The 23,367-nt window shown below is 48.9% G+C and overlaps 1 protein-coding gene across 1 annotated transcript in view; it reads left to right on the top strand.

Annotated features, from left to right (window-relative positions):
• The window catches only part of KCNH1 (potassium voltage-gated channel subfamily H member 1), a 62,763-nt gene that overhangs the window by 7,872 nt on the left and 31,524 nt on the right, over positions 1-23,367 (top strand). Inside the window, exons 2-6 of the mRNA XM_049769776.1 lie at positions 6,301-6,424; positions 6,961-7,067; positions 8,048-8,176; positions 9,443-9,561; positions 15,425-15,817. Coding sequence (XP_049625733.1) covers positions 6,301-6,424; positions 6,961-7,067; positions 8,048-8,176; positions 9,443-9,561; positions 15,425-15,817 — 872 coding nt within the window. The remainder of the gene's footprint in view (positions 1-6,300; positions 6,425-6,960; positions 7,068-8,047; positions 8,177-9,442; positions 9,562-15,424; positions 15,818-23,367) is intronic.

Below are 23,367 nucleotides of genomic sequence, written 5' to 3'. Positions count from 1 at the left end.
GAGTGCAAATGTCTCTTTTGAATAGGGTTTCTGGGCCCTGCGGGTGGATATAAAGAAGTAAAATTGTCAGGTCATATGAAAGTTTAATTCCTAGTTTTTGGTTTGCCAAAAGGACCGGACCAGCTGGCATTCTCACTAGCAGTGAACTTTTGCCCCATTCCCTGCCAACATTGGTTATTTGTATTCTTTTTTTTTTTTTTTTTTTAAATCTTTAAGCACCATGATTACAAGCATGATTGTAGTTGGGTTTCAGTTATAAACAGAACACCCCCTTTACCAGTGCAACTTTTCCACCACCAATGCCCCCTCCCTTCTTCCCAACCCTTGCCTGTATTTGAGACAGGCATTCTACTTCTCTCACTCATTAAGATTGCCATGAAAGGGGCCGGAGAGATAGCATGGAGGTAAGGTGTTTGCCTTTCATGCAGAAGGCCATTGGTTCAAATCTCGGCATCCCATATGGTCCCCGAGCCTGCCAGGAGTGATTTCTGGGCATGGAGCCAGGAGTAACCCCTGAGCGCTACCGGGTGTGACCCAAAAACCAAAAACCAAAAAAAAAAGATTGCCATGATAATTGTTAGTGTAGTTATTTCCCTAATTGTACTGCTCTTTGTGGTGAGCTTCATATTGTGAGCTGGTACTTCCCGCCCTCATCTCTATTGTCTCTGGGGATTATTACAATTATGTCAATCTTTCTTAAAACCTATAGATTGGTGAGACTATTCTGTATCTCTCCCTCTGACTTATTTCACTCAGCATAATAGATTCCATGTACATCCACGTATAGGAAAATTTCATGACTTCATCTCTCCTGATGGCTGCATAATATTTCATTGTGTATATGTACCATAGTTTCTTTAGCCATTCATCTGTTGAAGGGTATCTTGGTTGTTTCCAGAGTCTGGCTATTGTAAATAGCACTGCAATGAATATAGGTATGAGGAAGGGATTTTTGAATTGTGTTTTTGTGTTCCTAGGGTATTTCCTTAGGAGTGGTATAGCTGGATCATATGGGAGCTCAATTTCCAGTTTTTTTGAGGAATCTCTATATTGTTTTCCATAAAGGCTGGACTAGACAGCATTTCCACTAGCAGTGAATGAGAGTTTCTTTCTCTCCACATCCCTGCCAGCACTGATTGTTCTTGGTCTTTGTGATGTGTGCCAGTCTGGGATGTGAGATGGTACCTCATTGTTGTTTTTATTTGCATCTCCCAGATGTTTAGTGATGTGGAGCTTTTCTTTTTTTTGCTTTTTGGGCCACATCCAGTGATGCTCAGGGGTTACTCCCAGCTATGCACTCAGAAATCACTCCTGGCTTGGGGAACCACATGGGGCATGAGGATGGAACCGTGATCTGTCCTAGACTAGCATGGGCAAGGCAGACACCTTACCCTTGCGCCACTGCTCTGGCCCCTTTCATGTGTTTTTTGGCCATTTGTGTTTCTTCTTTGAAAAGGTGCCTGCTCATTTCTTCTCCCCATTTTTTGATGGATGGTTATTTGTATTCTTTGTGATGGGTGCCAGTCTCACTGTTGAGGTCAGATGTTATCATTTGGCTTCTGGCCAGGGGCTCTGATCCCCAGGAATTAAGGGGGGTGGGTGGAGATAGAACTCTGCGTCCTTCCTTTGGACATCAGGTGGGCTTGGTTTGCTGCTGCAGGCTGCATTTCTCGGTCTCTGTGGGTATGACCTCCTCATGGCCTCTTGGGCTGTGTGGCTGGAGCATGGGGCATGGGGCAACCAGGCCACTGATGTGAAGCAGGATCTTCCATGCTTGACATGCTGAAGCCTGGCTCTTGCTCTGCAGGTCCCCAGACAGGAAACACAGAGGTGTGATTTGGAGATGACATTTTCATCATGTTTGCCTCAGAATTGGGCATCTTTGAAGCCTATTTCAATAGGGGCCACACTCAGCTTGAGGCTACCAGGGCCACACCTGACTCTTTCAGGGATCAAACTCAAGGCCTGGAACCAAGGATCAAATTCAGGGCCTAGAATCTGTCATATTCTCCCTGTGCTCTACCACAATGTGGCATAGCTCCTTGCCCTGAAGATCTATTTTTCATGTAGCATAATCTGGGTGGAAGAGGTGGAAAAACAAGCAATTTTTTATGCACTGAATTCTGGGAAGGGTAAAGTGAAGGTTGATCCAAAGTCTTGCCAAGTGAGTCTTCCAAAGCCAGAATTGGGCTAGTTCTTCTTTTCCTGCTTACTGCAGAGCATCAATATATATATATATATTTTTGGTTTTTGGGCCACACCTGGCGTTGCTCAGGGGTTACTCCTGGCTGTCTGCTCAGAAATAGCTCCTGGCAGGCACGGGGGACCATATGGGACACCGGGATTCGAACCAACCACCTTTGGTCCTGGATCGGCTGCTTGCAAGGCAAATGCCGCTGTGCTATCTCTCCGGGCCTGCATCAATATTTTTTATTACTACCTGTTTATTTATTTGGGGGTTGTGGACCATACCCAGTTGTTCAGGGAGCGGTGGCGCAAGCAATAGGGCATTTGCCCTGTACGTGCTAACCTAGGATGGACCACGGCTCGATCCCCCAGCATCTCATATGGTCCCCCAAGCAAGGAGCAATTTTGAGTGCATAGCCAGGAGTCAGGGCTTACTCCTAACTGTGCTCAGAGTCATTCCTGGTGGTGCTTAGGGACCATATTGGTACCTATTATTGAGTTGGAGGGCCAGACTCCTGCAAGACACATGCCTTCACCCCTTTCCTATCTCTTTACCCCAATAGATTCTTTTTTTTTGGGGGGGCACACCCATTTGATGCTCAGGGGTTACCCCTGGCTAAGTGCTTAGAAATTGCCCCTGGCTTGGGGGGATCATATGGGATGCCGGGGAATCAAACCACAGTCCTTCCTTGGCTAGCGCTTGCAAGGCAGGCATCTTACCTCTAGCACCACCTCACCGGCTCCCCCCCAAGTAGATTCTTCTTCTTCTTCTTTTTTTTTTTTTTTTTTGGTTTTTGGGCCACACCCGGAGGTGCTCAGGAGTTACTCCTGTCTGTCTGCTCAGAAACAGCTCCTGGCAGGCACGGGGGACCATATTGGACACCAGGATTCGAACCAACCACCTTAGGTCCTGGATCCCAAGTAGATTCTTGATAGGACTTTAGTATTGGTTTCAATAATGCTGAGTTTGTGGTGTTAAGCATCACTCACCCCTCAGTGCACATGTGATTCTTGCTTTTCGTGCCCCATTCCTTTTCTCTCCTGAGACCCCTGCACTATCACAAACACCCCCACTTCCGCCATTTCAGAGCTCCTTACCTTGGTTGCTTGGGCTGTTCATGGGTTCTATCCTGACTCGGTTCTTGCAGGGTCCCTGTGGGCCCCGCACTCTGGCCCAGACCGGCGTGGGCACCGGGGAGGCGGAGGGACCTGTTTCCCAATGGATGGCAGAGGAGCCTGGCTGGGTGGTATCACTTGCTCCAACTGTGTATCAGACCGTGGCCATTCCCTGGGGCAGGAACAAACTTGGGGGATGGAAGTGGGTGGGCTGGGAACAGATGAGGGGCTGACTGTGGAGTCAAAACATCTGTGGGGCCAAACATTTGTGAGGCTGAGGAGCATCTGAGGGGCCTAAGAGCATCTGTGGGCTGACACTTATAGATGGTCTGACTTGATCTGGTGAACACAGGGGGTCTCTGCCCTGCCATGTCCACCTCCATATCATGCCCACTTCACCATGCCATGCCCTGTTCCTGCCCAACACCATGCCATGACCACCGTCCTGCCCTTCCCTCACCTGCCACACCCTACCATTCTTCTTGTGTCCTGCCCCTTGTCCTCACACAAGATCATGTCCTGATCTTCCCTTGCAATGCAGGCAGGAAGCCAGACATGCCCTGAGGTTTGAGTCTGGACATCTTTAGGGAATCCCTGTTCCAGGTTAGACTGTCCAGGTAGAACCCCGAATGAGTGGGGATTGGTGGAAGTATGTATACAGGTGTATGTGGGTGTGTGTGGGTATTTGTGAAGGTGTATACATGTGTACATGTGCTTGGGTATGTGTGCGTGCGCGTGTGTGTGCAGATGTGTGTGCAAGCACACATGTGGGTATGTGGGGGTATATGCGGGTGTATGCATATGGGGGCTGTGCATGTATGTGCATGCATGTGGGTGTGTATGTGCACAGGTGTGTGTAGGTGTGGGTTGAGTGTGCATGAAGTGTGTCAAGATGGGGCTTTAGGGTTCTGACTCAATTGCACCCCCTTTGTTTGTTGGGAGTCCTTGGGTAAGGGGCTCAGGCTTCTCCCCCAGAGCAGCAGTGGGTCTTGCTCCCGGAAGTCCAGGTGATTGCTGCATGAATGCAGAGAGGAAACTGGCTTGGAATTCTAAGTTCCGTGACAAGAATCCTTGCAGCTAACAGCAGAAGACACTGACCAGCCTGTCCTCTGGCCCTAGTGACTGTGCTGGGTGCGATCCTGGATGGGCTGGACCAATGGCAGGCTCAGACCACCTTCCAGATGGTTGAATGCTCCAGAGAAACTGCTTTGATAGCTGTAATTTGAAATTTACCCTGCACGCGAGATGAAAACTTGAACCAATACATTAATCTCTTCTGATTAAATTCTTGAAAAATTGAAGACACTTATTTTTATCCAAGTAATGTATGTGCATGGTTAAAAACCCAAGCCCCAGAGTTGCTGATGCAAACCCACCATCCTGTGCCTGGCTCGTCGTCCTGCTCACCAGAGGCCACATGTACTAATTTTAGCTGTTTCTAAGGATGGTTTCTGCCCAGCTTTAAATAACACGCATTATGGCTATTTCTAGATTGATCAACTGAGATGCTCTCTTTGACATCTGTCCATTGTCACTGCGTTTTTAGCTCGTTATCTGCTTCCCACTCTCTCCTCCAAGTGTCTTTCCAGTGCTCCCTTTGTGATTGCATTTGTGACTTAAAACTTTATCCCTTTTATCCCCTTGTGTTTCAGCCTATCTCCATTGCTCTCTTTCTCTTTTATCCCAAGGCTTTTCATTTGCATTTTCTGTGTCCAAATTGAACTGAGAGGTCCAAAGTAGGAAAATTAAATGGCTCATATTTTGACTTGAAGGTGGTGCTGAAACCTGGGAACAGGCTGGTGTATTCTAGCTCTGTGAGTGACACACTGTGGAGAGCTGGTCTCCTTTCCTGCACGTTCTGCCTTCCTCTGGTTTTGTTTTAAGTTCTTTTCCTTCCCCCAAAATACATATCTGTGTGAAGTTTTTGTGATATTCCCAACAGACACATCAGTTCCAGCTCTTTCTTGGTTTCTTTCTCTCCCTGACACCATCCTAAGACACATTTCCTTCCTAGCTTCCTTCCTCACTCTGCGGAAGCACCTCAAGTCACTTCCACAGGAAGCTGAGAGCTAACCCGTATCTTTTGCGAACTCTAGAATGTCTGTATTTGAGTATAAAAACCTTTATTCTGTCTGTGCTTTTGATCATTTCCTCTTCTGAGAAATGTTTCCCAGGCCTGTTCTTCTGTTCATTCTGTTAGATTTTTACCATTCCTTTTGGATCAAACTTTTCTTCATATTTAAATTTTTTTTAACCTTTCCCCAGGAGACTTTCTTTCATCTTTTATATGTTGAACACTTCGTTTTTACCTACTTTTAGATTATAGGAGTTTAGTTTATAGGAGACTTTGCCTATTCTCCATGATTAAAAACCAGCAGAGTCTTAAACTTCATTAGGAACATGACAATGGTTGGATCTCTGACAATGCTATTTCATGTGTGAAAAATGTACTGAGCCTGGGATGTGGCTTAAGGGGTAGAGGCTCTTGGTTCCAACTTGCAGTACTGTGGGGGCCCCTGAGCATACAAGTTCCATCTGCAGCACCCCTAGGTTCTGTCTGCAGTACCCCTGCAGCATTCTGTAAGTGGAAGTGCAGAGCAAAAGCAGTGACTGTCCTTTGGGAAGGCATTTCAGGGTTCGCAGTCTCCAGCTCAGACTAACATTGCAACCCTAAGAGCTGCTTCACACATGGTCCTGCAAGTGGGAGTAACACTCAGGGTCTGCTTGCTCCTTACTTCTTCTGGTCATGGAGTAGGTGATCCTCTGGTTTGTTTAGCAAAATCCAGAAAATGAAGCCAACCATGTCTTCCCAAAGTTAGGAGTGGAGTCTGGACCATTGCACAGTGGGGGACCCTAATGTCTGTGGTGTGACTATTGATTGGGCTTTGCACCTATTGGGGGTGAATGCAGAGAGGCAGGAAATGTTGCTCTGTGGCTTCTGTCCTGTGTAGCACTCAGGTACCTTGTGTGACGCGCTCACCCCTCTGCTCCCCACAGATACCAACTTTGTGCTGGGGAATGCGCAGATCGTGGACTGGCCTATTGTGTACAGCAACGACGGCTTCTGCAAACTGTCGGGCTATCACCGTGCTGAGGTCATGCAGCGCAGCAGTGCCTGCAGGTGTGTGCTAGGCCTGTCTGGCTCCAGTGATCACTGTGTCTTGTTCCACCTGCTGTGAGGGCACATGGTCAGGCAAATACATAACCAGGGCTGCTCAGGGGCCCTTTAAGTGATAAAATAGGGACCCAAAGTTTGGCAAGAAGAGGTGTGAACATATCCCAGTGGAGAGTGCTCATGCTTGGCAACACATGGTCCCATAGTACCCAGGTGTGTTCCTGAAGGCCCTCAACACTGCTGGGGTGGGCAGTATGTCTCACTACTACAGGGTTCCTACTCACCTGGCTGCCTGATTGGGTGAGAATTATCAGTGGGGTCCCTGGCACTGTGAGCCTCAACTTCCAAATGAGAGGTAGAGTCTGGAGATGGACTGTGTGCACAGGGGGCACGGGGACCAGAGAGGGTGATTACAGACTCGAGGGCAGAGCATTGGGGGAACCCTGTGCCCTGTGGGCAAGTTTGCTCTGGGCTTGTAGTCCAGGGTCACTGTCACCCCATCTCTGCTTGTCCCCGGGCTGCCCTAATCTGCCTGTCTACAGCTTCATGTACGGGGAACTTACGGACAAGGACACTGTGGAGAAGGTGCGGCGGACATTTGAGAACTATGAGATGAATTCCTTTGAGATCCTGATGTACAAGAAGAACAGTGAGTTAGGGCAGGCTGAGGGTGTGAGGGGTGGATGGTGGCTGCGGAGTTGTGGGGGTTGCTGGTGTCCCCGTTTCTGTATGAGACGAGAGTGATGCCAGCGTCTTGTTGATTTGAGCCATGTGAGTGACCATGAGCCTCCCCCAATGTGTCCATGCTGCCTGGGTGCTCTGGCCATGGCCAATGCCATATTTCCCTAGGGAGCCTCCCACCACAGCTTCTGGACTCGGGTGTTGCTAAGCAGCTGGCGGGAGTTGGAGCTAGTCTGAGGGGAGCAGGTTGTTTGAGGGTCCAAAACCAGCATTGGTGGGCTAGTTGGGTCAGTGGCATATGCCAAGGGGCCTAGATGTACAGAAGCACGTGAGGAGCAGAAGGTGGGGTATCCCCCCACTCACAGCACTGGGTAATTCTCACCTGTGGTGTCACGGCTGCCAATGGCAGTGTACGCCCCCAAAATCAGCAGGGAGGGAGCTAAGCCTAGTGGGAGGCCCTGGGAGATGCAGCCCGAACCCCAGAGAACACATCACAACTCCTGGATGCAATAGCAAGGCACACCCAGTGAAGGGGTGATGTGGGGACATGAAGGGCAGGCTCCTCTCTGTAAATCAGAATCAGTTTCCAAGGAGGCCTCCCCAACCCCCAGTCTTAATTCTAGTAAGAAAAGGAATCTCTTGGGGCTGGTAAGGTGGCGCTAGAGGTAAGGTGTCTGCCTTGCAAGTGCTAGCCAAGGAAGGACCGTGGTTTGATCCCCCAGTGTCCCATATGGTCCCCCCAAGTCAGGGGCAATTTCTGAGCGCTTAGCCAGGAGTAACCCCTGAGCATCAAACGGGTGTGGCCCCCCCAAAAAAAGAAAAGGAATCTCTTTTTCCAGTGTGTGTGTGTGTGTGTGTGTGTGTGTCTGTGTCTGTGTGTCTGTGTCTGTGTCTGTGTGTCTGTGTCTGTGTCTGATCATGTGGGGCTCAACCTCCCTCTCTCCTCAGGGACCCCTGTGTGGTTCTTTGTGAAAATTGCCCCAATTCGCAATGAGCAGGACAAAGTGGTTCTGTTTCTCTGCACCTTCAGCGACATCACAGCCTTCAAGCAGCCCATCGAGGATGACTCGTGCAAAGGTGGGTGTCCACTGGGGGCACATGGGGGCCAGCTCTGAGGGTTCACATTTCCCAGAGGATCTATGAAGACCTGAGGTCTGAGTGCAAACTCACATGGGGGTAAATGGGGCTGTTTGGGAGAACACTGCTCCCTCTTATGCCTTCTCAGAAAGGACAGAGCAGGGACAGCTTGCCATCCAGGTGACTCCCAAATCTCCCTATGTGTGCACACAGTTGCCTGTCATCACAGGTGGTGTCTCCTCTGGCACTGTCCTTGCCTTGGACCTAGTCCTAGTGTGGCAGTCACTTGGGGTGTGTCTGCACATGCTGGAAGGTGTGCAAAGCTGGTTCGCTTGGGATAGGTCAGCACCCATTTCCATCTGAGTCCTTGAGTCTGCTCAGTGGCCCAGCCACCATCTCCAGTCCCTGGTCCCCAGCTGCCACAGCATCTCTGATCTTATGAAACCCAACAGAGATGTTGATAAGGATGGGACTGAGTTATGGAGCTGCTCCAGGGATGTAAAACATGGCCAGTGATCAGGAGAGACTGGGGCCAGGGGGGACTTGACCTCCAGGGCCAGTTTTCTGTAATTCCTAAAGGGTGGATTCCAACATGTTTGATTCCAAACCATGTGGTATGAACCTCTGACCACCTTCCTGGTCTCATGAGTGGTTCAGGAAACAAGCTCTGCCCACCTTTACTTTAGGTTACAGTGTTGATGCCCCCCACCCTGAGTATCAGTGCCCCCTCCTTCTTGGCATCAGCAGTGTTCAGGGCTTACTTCTGGCTCTGCACTCAGGGATCACCTCTGGTGGACTCCAGAGACCATATTCTCATATGCCATTGATCGAACCCGGGTTGGCAGTGTGCAAAGCCAGCACCTCCCCACTGTGCTGTCTCTCTGGCCACTGGCATGACCCTTTAAAATTCAGATTGGCCGGGATTACGCAGCATTGGTTAGCAAGGCTAGCGGGGTGGGGAAGGCAGCCTGAGCCCCATGGTAGGGACCACCTGGCAGAGCCTGAAGCTGGAGGGGAAGCTCAGAGCTCTAACTCTGCACCTTAGTTTCCCTGCCAGTGCAACAGGACTAGGGGCTTCTTAGTTGTGTCCAAAGCCGCACATGAATGCATATGTATGTGTGGATGCATGTGTGTACATGTGTGTTCCTGTGTCTGAACAGCTGGTCTGGGGCATGTCATAGGACGCTCTGAGGATCCCAGCAGCTCTCTGCAGTGAAGAGTGCACTCCACTGTCCCTGACTATTGCACTCTTGCCCACTCCTGCAGGCTGGGGGAAGTTTGCACGGCTGACCAGGGCACTGACCAGCAGCCGGGGTGTCCTGCAGCAGCTGGCGCCCAGCGTGCAGCGGGGAGAGAATGTGCACAAACACTCTCGTCTGGCTGAGGTGAGTCTTGGGCACTGGGGATGGAGGGAGGGAGGGGTATGCATTCCTGCAAGGTGCTCTCTGTGGTGCTCCCAGTGGGGTGACTCTGTATGGACCCCAGAGTGTTTATTCCTGCCAAATTGGGCATCTACACTCTGAGATTCGAGGAACCAGGTGAGCTGAATGAGTCCTAGAAAGTGTCCTCCAGGTGTGTCCCCCAGAGTATCTCCTCAAGTGTACTCCCACAGGTCAGAGCTGCTACCCTCCTCTAGCACCAGCTGAGAGCTCAGCAGTGCTCTCAGCTGCTCCCTTCTTATCTCTATCCCGCCCCCACCACTGCCACATCGCTGCGAAGGGCAGACCCTATGGCTCATAGGCCTGAGTGGCACGACATAAACATGGGGGTTTAGGAGCTAAACCAGTAGAGGAGTAGCTGTCGGAATCTGGATCCCACAGGACATTCTGGTCCCCTCTTCATTCTTGTGGACTAAACATTTGCCTTGGTTTTCATCTGTAGAACAGGTCTTTTGTGGGGCCGGAGAGATAGCACAGTGGCATTTGCCTTGCAAGCAGCTGACCCAGCACCTAAGATGGTTGGTTCCATATGGTCCCCCGTGTCTGCCAAGGAGCTATTTCTGAGCAGATAGCCAGGAGTAACCCCTGAGCACCTCTGGGTGTGGCCCCAAAACCAAACCAAAACAAAACAGAACAGTTCTTTTGTCATGTCTTAAAGCACAGAGGTATTTAAGATGAAAACAGTGAGATGCTCAATATCTCGGGGCTTTGAATCACATCTGAGGTGCTCGGGATCACTTCTAGCTCTATGTTTGGGGCTTACTCCTGGCTCTGTAATTGGGGATCACTCATGGCCCTGTGCTTGGGGCTGTCAGCTGTGTGCCAGAGCCGGAGCAGTGTAAAAAGCCATAAACAGGTCTCCTCCCTGCCTGAGTGGTGGACCAGCCCTGGGAGAGCACACCACTCACCACCTCATGGACATCATAAGGAAGGTGGGGCCTGATGAAAGGAGAGGGCTCCTGGGCAGAGACCCAGAGATGATGGGGACCCAGGGGCATTAATGGGCACCTCAGGCTCAGAATTTTCCAAGTAGAGGGACTGTTCTGCCCAACCATCCTCTGCCAGCCTGCACCTGGACTTAGCCACACACTGGGCTTTCAGGTGCTGCCTCCCTTCTAGAACTTTCCTTGGCTCAGGCAAGACAGCACCTGAGTACTCTAGCTATCAGGGATGCTGCTATTGACACAGGCATCTGGGAGGGCTGGGTTGTCCCCATGGTTGATCTTTTCGCACCATGGGCACCATGGCCAGGCCCAAATGATGCTATGAGATTTTAGGTGGCTAGTGTGATATGTGTGTGAGGCATTTGTGACTGATGCCCTTCGGGACCTCAGAGCAGCCAGTCAATCTTCTGTGCATCTCTTCCCCACAGTGAGCATGCTGTGCCTGCTCTGCAGTGCCAGATTTTCCAGGAGGAGGGAAGGGGACTCAGCATGCATCCCCCCAGGGATTCATGTCTGAGACTGGGCCAAGGCCTCAAGGCTGAGGGTCAGCATCTCAATTGTCCTTATCTCCCATGCAAGATCAAGTGCATCATGGAAAATGGCCTATAAATAGCTCAGAAGGACCTGTGGCCATGGGTGTTCGGCCCTGTTTGCTCAGAGGCTGAACCCCCATGGAACCCTGCTGACTGTGTCAGGCCCTGCTGGTTTATGACTGGACTTGTCTTCACCATGTGAAGACTTTAATTTCTAAGTGGGTGTCTGGGAGTTGTGCCTGGAGGAGGGGAGCCTGGGTCAGTTTTGAGGGGTCTGTGGGATCTCAGTCCTTGCCAGAGTTGGAGAACTGGGCAATAAGAAAGTGGGGAGATCCTGGGTCCCCAGAGAGTAGCTCTTGTGCTGCTGTAGCAGGAGGTGCCAGGTCTCCCTGACCAGCAGCACTACAGGGACTTCCAGCCCAGAGAGATACTGAGTCAGTTCTTGGCTTTGCTCCCACTCCCCATTCTGAGGTGTCCCCTCCACACCTGGGCTCTGCACAGATGCTGCTCTAGGAACTGTGCCACCCTCAAATTGGGCACCAGTGCCTGTGGGACTCTCTTCAGACCTAGAAGTTCCTCTGGCTGCTCCCCGCCCCACACTGCTGGCCTCAATGCCCATCCTGTGCCCATCCTGAGGGGCATTGATTCTGCCTGCAGACCCTGCTATGAGGTCCTGCCGGCCTCTGCATCCCCAGTCCTAGGTTTGGGAGAGCTTCAGGGACTGTGTCCTGTCCTGGGGTCTTTCAGCTTCCAAATATGCGGAGTGGGTTTTATTTGGTTGAGTTGCTTTCTGGGCCACACCGGGAAGTACTCAGAGATCATTCCTGGCTCTGAACTCAAGGACACTCCTGGTTCTGTGATCAGGGGTTACTCCTGGCTGTGATCAGGGATTTCTCCTGCCTCTGCACTCAGAAGTACTCCTGGTTCTGTGCTTAGGGATTACTCCTGGCTCTATGATCAGGGCTCACTTTTGGCTCTGCACTCAGAGATCACTTCTGGCTCTGTGCTTAGGGATCACTCCTGGATCTGTGATCAGAAATCATACCTGGAAGTGGCAGGAATTGAATATAAGATGGTGGCTGTGAGGCTGCTCCAGTACAACTTGCTATCATCCCCAGGCCCCTGCCCTTCTGTAGTTTTAGGTGTCAAAGGAGGTCCACAGCCCACCGGCTCATCTAACTCAGCCTGTCACATTCATCCATTACCCCTGGGTGTCTGCATTAGCCTATCAGGGAGACCTTCTTTCCACCAATGGGCTACAACATCCTCTTTTCTGAGATGTCACAGAGTGAATGGCAGCTTCTTTAGATCTGAGCTGGAAACCATGTGTAGCTCCTGATGTGTGTTGGATGTCATGTGTAGCTGATGTGTCAGGTGTCATTGTGTGGTTACTGGTAATCTTTGTGTCAGTTGTCATCATGTAATCTGTGTGTCGATTGTCACTGTGTAGTTTACCTGTGTGTTAGTTGTCATTGTGTAACTGATCTGCATGTCAGTTGTCATTGTGTACTTAATCTGTATGTTGGCTGTTATTGTGCACTTAATTTGTGTGTCGGTTGTGTTGTGCATTTAATTGTGTGTTGGTTGTCACTGTGTGTCATCTGTGTCAGATGTCATGTGTAGCTGATCTGTGTGTCAGTTGTCATTGTGTACTTAATCTGTGTGTAGGTTATTGTTGTGTGATTAATCTATGTGTCACTGTCATGTTGTGTCATGTCATGTGACTTTAGACACATGCTGCTGCCATTTTGTTGAAGAGATCCTGGAAACCAGGCAGAGACCCAACCTTCTGGGATGGAGGAACCCTGTTTGGTGGTATCTGTTTGCTCAGGCAGCCCTTGGTCTGATTGCCAGCATCTCGGCGAGTTTGGCACCTGTGCTGAGAGCACATATTCTTTTTTTTTTTTTTTTTTTGGTTTTTGGGTCACACCCGGCGGTGCTCAGGGGTTACTCCTGGCTTTACGCTATGCTCAGAAGTCACTCCTGGCAGGCTCGGGGGACCAATGGGATGCCGGGATTTAAACCGATGACCTGCATGAAAGGCAAACGCCTTACCTCCATGCTATCTCTCCGGCCCCGAGAGCACATATTCTTGATCGTGACCTTGAATATTTTTGGAGAGTTCCACAGAGGGTACTGCATAATTTAGGTATCAGTTGCTATGGAGGGAAGGCAGTGATGTGCATATGTGTGTGTGTGTGTGTGTGTGTGTGTGTGTGTGTGTGTGTGTGTGTATGTGTGTATGTGTGTCTGGTTGCACTAGCTTGCTGGAGTCACAGACGTGTAGGGGCGTCTCTGTCACTGACCTGGGCTGCTCTCTGTGGACCATTGAGTGGCAAAGAGAAACAGTTGATGTCTTCATGGTTCTCCCCAATGTGGGGTCTTTCCTTCTATTGCTCCTTCCTGCGATATGATAATGATGCAGAACAAGAGCAGGAACAGGTCGTCACAGTGCCCTTTTGTTGGCCCCTGGGCCAAATTTCCCTGTCCAGTTTGATGTGAGTCGGGTAGTATCTGGGTGGTATTGTAGCTGTTTCTGTCAGGGTACAATTCTTCATTCCTGTATTTGTTTTTTCCCAATATTTTCTTTTTTCTTTAAGTCACTAAAGGCTGTTGGAGTTTGTCAAAGGCTTTCCTAATGGCCTCATCCCATGCACCTTTAGCTGGTCACTGGGGCAGGTGACACTGATTAGCTTTGAAATCTCTAACAATCCTCTGCCATTCTTTTTTCAGGCACTCTTTTCAGGCATCCATTGGCCTTTATTGGTGAAGAGTTTGTGCATCTGTGTTCACAAGAAAGGCTGTCCTGTGGCTTTCAGATCTGTCCTTTTGTTCTGCCTTTGGCTGGTTTGAGAGTCAGAGGAATTTTAGCTTCACATAAAGAAGCTAAGTTTCTTCTGCCTCACTTTTTGGAAGATTATGCAAAATTGCTGCTAAGTCTCCTTAAGGGTTGGTTCCATTACCTGTTAAGCATGTGGGCCTGGAGATGTCCTTTTGGGGAATTTCAAATGCTGAATTCAATTTTCTGTAAAGTTGTAAACTGTTTCTGTGGTAGTTTTCTGGGTACTATTTGTTGCTCCCTCATTATTCAGTATCTAAAATAGGTTTACAGTTGTGTCTTTCTCATTCCCAATACTCTGTCCTCTCTGTTTTTTAGCCTTGAAACAGGTTTTAAATTTTGTCTTAGGGATTCTTCCAAGACCTTTCTCTCTCTCTCTCTTTCTCATTTCACTGTTACAATTTTTTTTTTTTTTTTTTTTGGTTTTTGGGCCACATCCGGCTTTGCTCAGGGGTTACTCCTGGCTGTCTGCTCAGAAATAGGTCCTGGCAGGCACGGGGGACCATAAGGGACACCGGGATTCGAACCAACCACCTTTGGTTCTGGATCGGCTGCTTGCAAGGCAAACGCCGCTGTGCTCTCTCCAGGCCCCAATTTCTATCCCCCCCCCCAATTTCTATTTCTTATCTTTATTATTTTTACTCTTGTTCCCAGTGTTATTTCTATCTCCATTTTGGGGGTGGGTCACACCCGGTGATGCTCAGGGATTACTTCTGGCTATGTACTCAGAAATCGCTCCTGGCTAGGGGGACAATATAGGACACCGAGGATCGAACCAAGTCTATCCTGGATCTGCCGCATGCAAAGCAAACTCCCTATCGCTGTGCTTATGGCTCCAACCCCTCTATCTCCATTTTGACAGTTCTTGAATGGGTGTGTAGTTTCAGATTTGAGACTTTTCCAATCTGTTCCTGAAGTAAACTTATTTTCTTTTCTTGGTTTTTGGATCACACTCAATAGTGCTCAGGACTTACCCTTGTCTCTATTCTCAGTCATCACTACTGGTAGAGCTTGGGGACCATGTGGAGTACTGAAGATTAAACCTGTGCTGGCTAGCACCCTCCCTGCTGTGCTATCACTCTGGCTCTTTGGGAAAACATTTCTGTGGTGAACCCGCCTCCAGACATTCCACTATTCAGACACCCCCCAAAAACAGAAATGGTCATTGTATGACCCAGACACTCCACCACTCAGACACTCCTAAACACCATGAGACTCACCATGCTCTGAGGCACTCAGTACAGCAGCCAGGACAACAGTGGTGACGAGGGACAGAGGAACAGTGGCAATTGTCCACTGTGGAGTCAGGCGGCCTTTAGGGAAGGAGAAATTCTCAGTTGTCATGGGATCCCAGATCCTCTGAACTGCGAGGAAAGAACTATGTGGCCCACTTTAGTTTCTAGGACCCCAACCCCTGTGCCTGTCTCGGGCCCTAGAGGTCTTAGAGGTGGTCCGACTGATCCCCTTTCTTCTCTTCCCCGGCTCTGGGCCAGGTGCTGCAGCTGGGCTCTGACATCCTGCCTCAGTACAAGCAGGAGGCACCCAAGACACCACCGCACATCATCTTGCACTACTGTGTGTTCAAGACCACGTGGGACTGGGTCATCCTCATCCTCACCTTCTACACAGCCATCCTGGTGCCCTACAATGTTTCCTTCAAGACCAGGCAGAACAACGTGGCCTGGCTGGTGGTGGACAGCATTGTGGACGTCATCTTCCTGGTGGACATCGTGCTCAATTTCCACACCACCTTTGTGGGGCCTGCGGGCGAAGTGGTGTCTGACCCAGCGCTCATCCGCATGAACTACCTAAAGACGTGGTTCATCATCGACCTCTTGTCCTGTCTGCCCTACGATGTCATCAACGCCTTTGAGCATGTGGATGAGGTGAGGGGGGCAGGGGACTGGAGACAGCTCAGGTCAGTCAGAACCCAGCGCCCCTGGAGGGGGCAGACCCAAGTACAAGCCCCAATCTCATGCCCTGTCATCTTGTCCTGAGAGGGAGTGAGCAGGAGGCAGTGGGGTGCTGAGGGTCATATGGGATGCTGGGAATGGGGTGCCAGGAGGCACATGTGGGTGCTGGGAAGAGGGTTCTGGGGTGCAAGTGGGGTGCCAGGAAGGGAGTGTATGCTCTGGGGGTGCCTGGCTGCTGGTCTTGTCCTATCCTAGGTTGGGGGGTGGATCCCCTCTTCCCTAGCCTCCCAGCTCCCCTCCAAGATTGTGGGCTGCTAGCAGGTATGGTTTGGGGGGGGGTGTACTCTGACACATGTGTGGCTTCTTTTTGCCCTGCAGCTGACCTGCTTCTGCTAGTGTCCACAATTCACCTCCAAGTCCCCCCATTCCTGCAGTTCTGTAAATGTTAGTGAAGATCAAGCTGGTTTCTATGAGTGAGTGAGTGAGAGAGAGAGAGAGAGAGAGAAAAGAGAGAGAGAAAAGAGAGAGTGAGTGAGAGAGAGAGTGTGTGTGTATGTGAGTGTGTGTGTGTGTGTGTGTGTGTGTGTGTGTGTGTGTGTTTCTGGGCCCTACTGGGACCTTGCCAGTGATCCCTGGGTTATCCCAATGGTAAATGACATGAATGGAACTGTTTAAATTCTGGTCTCTAGCCCATGGAGACAGTTTGTTTGGGGTGTGTGTGTGTGTGTGTGTGTGTGTGTGTGTGTGTGTGTGTGTGTGTGTGTTTGCTTGGTTTGCTTTTTGGGTCACATTCAGAGGTTACTCCTGGCGGTGTTCAGAGAACAATATGGGATGCTGGGGATCAAACCTGAGTCAGCAGCATGCAAGACAAGAGCCCTCCCAACTGTGCTATGGCCACAGCTTTGTGAATCTATTCTTGGAGTTATTGTGGTGCTCAGGGGCTTCTTCCCAATACTGTGTTTGCCCCCCAAAGGCAACTAGTAGTTCCGGGTCCTGCAGCCTGGGACAATGGTGAGTCTGCAGGTGGAGCACATCTGGGGTGCAGGGTCAGAACCTGCCCAGACAGTCCCCGGGGCCAAGCATGTGGTGACAGAGTCCAGCTGAGTCATGGCAGACTCCAGTTCCCTGTGGGTCTTAGGGAAGGGGAGCAAATATTCACTTTGTTAGGGAAGTTGGGCAGCTGTGGGTCCTGCGGCTATGTACCCTGCAGGACCCTGTCATCCCTGGGCTCTCACTGCAGGTAACAGGGAGCACCTGGGGGCAGAGACAAGCTGGGGCAGGATCAGGGCTGGGCCAATGAATATGTGCACAGGTCAACAGGACAAGCCTCCCCTGGCAGCTACCAGGCCTCTCTTGTGCTCCACTCTGCTCTCATTGCCCCTCCAGAGGGCCAGCTGGCCTGCCGCTCTGGGTCTCAGAATCAAACTGGCATGGTGGGGAGTATTTCTGATTCTGTGGGGGGAAGGGGACCGAGGAGGTGGTGACATTTTGCTTGGAAGAACAATTTTCGAGCTAGAACATGTGAACCCTGAGGCTCCACAGCAGCCTTGACTCCAAGGGCAGACAGGCACAAGGGCTGCTGCAGTACCTGTGCCCCACTCTCCCTGCACCCCACTCTCCCTGTGCCCCACTCACCTTATATTCTGCCCTCCCTGTCCCTTTTCCCACTCTCCCTGTGCTTCATTGTCCCTGTGCCCACTTTCCCTGTGCCTCATTGTCCCTGTGCCCCATTCTCCCTGTACCCCACTTTCCCTGTGCCCCACTCTCCTTGTATCCCACTCTCCCTGTGCCTCATTCTCCTTGTGCCCTACTCTCCCTGTCCCCACTCTCCCTCTCTCCCTTTCCCCCAGCTCCTTCTTGCCACCCCAAGGCCTCTCCCTAAAATGTTCACCAGCTTATCTGCTTTTCTGCTGCTCCTTCTCACAAACAATCTCTCCTCCTCTTCACTATGCACCCAACTCTTGGGGTGGGGTGGGATATTTTCACTTGCCTGGAACAGAGGGACCCAGGAGTGCTTTCTGGCAGAGGTGCCTGGGGAACAGAGGGAGGAGAAGAGCATGTGCAGACGTGGCCACCACTGCCTCTGGAATCCAAGGAGAATCAGTGTAGGGGTGAGGGCCTCGCCTTCCTTATAGTCTATAAATCCTCCCATGAGGCTCTTTCCTGCCCTGCCCACTTCCCCCATGTGCTACTGAGGCAGTTTCTGAGTTTTGTTTGTCTTGTTTCTGGCCACACCTGTCTATGCTCAGGAACCGCTCTTGGCTCTGGCACCAGATCACTTGGTGGTTCTGGAGTCACACCAGGTTCTGCCTTTCTCACCCTCTGGTTCTAGACCAGCAGCCTCTTGGTCAGTGCCCATGCCAAGGTTCTGCCATTATGTCTGGCCCAGCTGAAAGTGAGTTCGATGCGGTTCCCACCAGGACTGATCATCTTGTTTCTTTCCCAAAGTGCTGGGCTATGGGTGTCGCTTTCCAAACATCCATCCACATCAGGCTCATCTGTGTCTTGTCTCTGGCCTCTGTGTCAGGCCCTTGGTGTCTTCCATTCATTTCTGTTCTCTCCTCTGTCATTTGTCCTTTCTTCTTTCTGACTTTTATTTCTCCAGAACAATCAAGGCTTTATTATTCCATTTAATCTCCTCTCATAGCCCTTTGGCTTTGTTTTTCTTTCAGCTCTCACCCTAAGGAGATTACAATCTCATTTCCCAGTATTAAAAACTGCTTAAACCTGTGTTTTACCCCCTTTCAAAGGGTAGGTTTATAAGCGTTGATTCTTGCTCAGCTCTTTGCCTTTAGTGCTGTGTTTGACGTAAACCCATGAGCCTCAGCTATTGCTGCTTTATACTGCCTGAATTTCAGTGTTTGTCAGATCTCATTCTCTTTCTTTACCTCCTTAAGTTCTTTTCCAGACCAAACATCTCCTTCATCTGTCTGAAACCCCGTGCTCTCCACCCAGTTTTTCCTGCTGAAAAGCAGTAGTTCACTGTTTCCAGTGAACATCCCTCAGCTCTGTCCTTGCTACTGGGATCTGGGCGTCCATGGCCTCAGCTCCTAATGTGCAGGATCTCCAGTTCCTCAAATGTCCCCTCATCTCCTCTCCTGCTGCCACCTTGCTTACATGTCTCTTGATTCCCATTTGTTTTGTTTAGTTTTTATTTTTGGTTTTTGGATCACACCCGGCAGCGAGGAGTTACTCCTGGCTCTACGCTCAGAAATCGCTCTTGTCAGAATCAGGGGACCATATGGGATGCTGGGATTCGAACCATCATCATTCTGCATGCAAGGCAAACACCCTACCTCCATGCTATCTCTCTGGCCCCTCTTGATTCCCATTTGTCAGGGTTTTGTGGGCCAAGATTCTGATGAGTTTTGGGGAACCCCTGGCTTTGGTTTCTCCTGATAACACTCTTGTTCTGTGCTCACTCGCTGACTCCTTCTGCGGGTTCCTTCATGAGACTGCCATAAGGAGGCAGCCATGCGGTGATTTCAGTTACCTCCGCTCACACCTTCTGGATCAGGGTCCTATGACTAGGGTCCTGTGCGACTCCTGCCTAACATCCCTGCTGTCCACATTCCCCCATCATGCCCATCCACTGCTGAGCGGAAGCTCTTTCTGACAGCAGGCCAGTGCTGGGCTTGAGGGGCCTCATTTGCATTTTGTTCCTGGGGCAGCTTCAAGTCCCCACAGCTTAGTCAAGAATGTGTGTGTCCACTGTGGCTTTCAGCTGCCAGTGCTCATTCACATCTGTGCCCCCTCTTCAGTTTCTGCTTCCCCCCAGCTCTGTCACCATCTGCTCCCCTCCTGCCCAAAACACCCTTTAGTCTTTAAGTTTGCCTGTTGATGACGAATTCACTCCCGATTTGTTTGTCTCTAAATATCTTCATTTCACTTTAATGCATGAAAGCTGCGTGCACTGGATATTGAATTCTCAATTGGAAATTATTCTGTTGGTTATTTGGATGTATTTTTCCATAACCATCTGACGTCTATTATTTCATTGAGAACCTAACTTTTGGACTAATTGCTCCATTGTAGGAATTGTTTTTTCCTGTAGCTTCTTTTATTTTTTTCAAAAATACTTTCTTGGCTTCTTTTTTTCCTTACCCCTCTTGTCTTTTTCCAGCACGTTTATACTAATCAGCCTGGGTCCGGCCATTGACTTGTCAGATTTTGTGGGTCAGAGATAAGAAATCAACGGATAAGTTAACTGAGAAGATGTCTAGTGCATCTTCTAGATGTCTAGTGAGTGTTGTACAGTCATAGTCGGGGACCTCACAGGACCCCGTGTACAGCTGGGCATCATCTTCTCCATAGACAAAGCTGCTCATTCATTGACCAGGGGCCCCCAAATGTCACAGAAAGAAGGGACAAGTAGGAGGATCTTATCTGTGCTCGGTTAATATTAGAATTAGGTCTCAGGTTCCAAAGCCAGGATACAGGAGAGACATATTTTGGAAACAAATGTTGATGCAGGAAATAATACACACACACACACACACACACACACACACACACACACACACACACACACACACACGAGGGAGAAAAGGGTTCAAGAATTCCAATGCATAAGTCTCCAGCTCCTAAGAAGCAGGAATCTCAGTGGTAAGTTTGGAAATGCAAGAGAGAATTTTCCTGCAACCCAAAGTATTTATTAGGAAGGAACAGAACACACTCGGAGGTGGGAGAATGAATACTAAATAGGGAGGGACCCAGTAATCCAATAACCAGATCACATCCTAGGATGAAGAATGAATTACCAAGTAGGGTAATCCAACATCTCCTCCTAATTGACTTTATAGAAAAACAAAGTAATTCACATACCATGGTTCTAAGAACAGATGCCTCTAACTAAAACATAAAGAGGTTGGCAATATTTTGCATAGGTGCAGCAAACATTGGAAAACTAGAAAGAAAAAACAGGGTATCCCTATCCATGAAGACCCTGTCATAAGACCAACAGTAGGCTCCAGGCACATTAATTTGACTAACTTTAGAGTTTTTCTTCAAGATCCTAGGAAGGGTTCTTCTCAATCATGATTTTCACTTTCAAGTGTCATTAACTGGAAATATTGGTGTAGCACATATCCTATGTTGAAGTCAGGATGTCCTGAGGTGTCTCCTGGTTTTATCTCACTGTTATGTGGCGAGACAGGGAAATCTGCCTGTAAAACATGTCATTGCTAATTTCCAAGCTGTAGTCAGGTTAGCATATTTGTTTACCCCAGGGCAAGTATGTGCCAAGGTAAGTTCCAGTCATTCCTAGACGATCTCCAATTTTCCTAGGTCAATCTGAATTTATGATTTTTGTGTCATGTAAGAGATACACAGGCTTGGCTGATGTAATGATGTGAAGGTCGAGTCAATGTGATGAGCTAGAAGGTATCCTTGAGCCTCTCATTTTCTATAGGAGTGTTCTGGTAGGAGGAGGTTGGTCTGTCCCATGCCTCTTCAGGGTAGGGAGAGACTCTGATCTCCAGAACTTTTCTCAATGTTGAGAGCAGAGCCCAGGCTGTGGCCAGTCAGTGTAGATACAGGGTCCATCCTGGTAGAAGGTCAGTTCTGATGTAGGTGCAGAAAACTGTGTCAGACCCAAAGACAGAACCAAGGCTCAAAGGTAATCAGCTGTTGTCCAATAAACTAAAGCCAAAGTCAAGTCACTATGGCAGATATTCAGGTTGGAAGGCCCCTGATGGATAATAACTCCTCTTAGTATCTAATATTTTTTATTTTGATGCACCTAGGCAAAAGGAACAGCTTCATAGGATACAATTGGAACCTAAGGGGAGGATAAAAACAAACCAAACAGTCTCTAACCTGGTTAAACCAAAAGCACAAAACTGCAAGGGTGCTATCTGTACTATCTTCTAAGAATTCCTACTAGCAAATCTAAAGAGAATGGGGGAAAGCTGTAACTACATAATGAAATATATAATAAAGAATATACATGTTGAAGAGATACACTTAAGAAGTAGACAAGAAGGTATACATATCCCCTAAGACTTTTGAGATAGAGAGGATAAATTCTGGATCACAACTTCAGTCAACAGCATAGTCTTATGGAGTCTGAAAAAATGGCTCTCAGCAGTCACAGATCAGGAAATGTCCTAGGGTGCAGGATCTCTTCAAAGCTGAAATGAACTGTGAGCAACAGTCTATGGTAAAAGAAAGTGGTAAAAAGTGACCACTGAGGGGCCAGAGAGATAGCACAGCAGTAGGGTGTTTGCCTTGCAAGTGGACCCAGGACCAATGGTGGTTCGAATCCTGGCATCCCATATGCCTGCCAGGAGCGATTTCTGAGCACAGAGCCAAGAGTAACCCCTGAGCACTGCCGGGTGTGACCCAAAAAACAAAACAAAACAAAACAAAACAAAACAAAAAAGTGACCACTGAGCAATAGCATCAGCAATAGCACTGTGATTGTCTTCTTCTCTGAGGAATGCAGTTCAATGACTTGAGTAACTCTGACAGCAGTAGCAGCTAGAGCAATGACATAGAGCAGGAGACCTTCATGAAGGATAAGCCACTGGAGAGGACCACAAGCAGTTTACAAGCCCTCTCTCCATGTAGTGGGCAGTCCTCAACAAGTTCAGCTGGGTTTTTTTATATTGTTTCTTCAAACTTACACCAGAATGGCATTATAAGTACCAGTGTGGCCACTGTGGCAGAAATGGCATCATCTTATACCTGGGAGAAAGAAATGGCCATATACAAGAAGGAAGCACTATAACTATATAGACAGACATTACATATAGTATGGATGGACATTAAGCAAACATAGAGGTGGCCACCACACACACACTCACACACAAACACACACACATGGAAAAAGGGATCAATCCAAAGGTTGTACCTGGAAAATTGACCCAGGTGAAATGAGTCAAAGCACTTCTAATTATAAAGCTGGCATGTCAGGTGTAAAAAGTTTTCAGTTCCTTGGAGTACTAGATGCTGATGGAGTGGAACTTTGCTGAAAATAAAAAGCATCAAGGTCTAGAATGAGCACAGAACATTTCCTAGACAACCATAATGTTCAATTCTAAAATATTAAGTAATTTAGTTAATAAGCATTGTAAAATGAGTCTGTATCTTGGAGTTTAGTATCATAAGTTTCAGACATCCAGATTCCTTTTTTGAAAGCTAACTGAGAACAAAGGCATACGATATAATAAAAGCTAGCAAGAATTAGAATGATAAATAACATGCCCTATGACTGAGCACTGTAGTGAGAATTCAGGGCATTCGGATGTCTTATCCAAAGATCTCTGTGGAGAAATACATTACATCATACAAGCAGGTATAATCAAGTGAAAAGGAATAATTTAAAATATTTGATAAGACATTATTAGAAACTAGGGTCACCCCCCCACCATAACCAACAACAACAACAACAAAAAGAAACTAGAGCAGGGGTCTCAAACTCAATTTACCTGGGGGCCGCAGGAGGCAAAGTCGGGGTGATCCTTGAGTGCAAAGTCAGTAGTAAGCCTTGAACATTGGAGTGTGTGACCCAAACAACTAAA

Source organism: Suncus etruscus, chromosome 3 (assembly GCF_024139225.1).
Source record: "Suncus etruscus isolate mSunEtr1 chromosome 3, mSunEtr1.pri.cur, whole genome shotgun sequence".
NCBI lineage: Eukaryota > Metazoa > Chordata > Mammalia > Eulipotyphla > Soricidae > Suncus > Suncus etruscus.
This window is presented reverse-complemented; position numbering and strand designations above follow the sequence as displayed.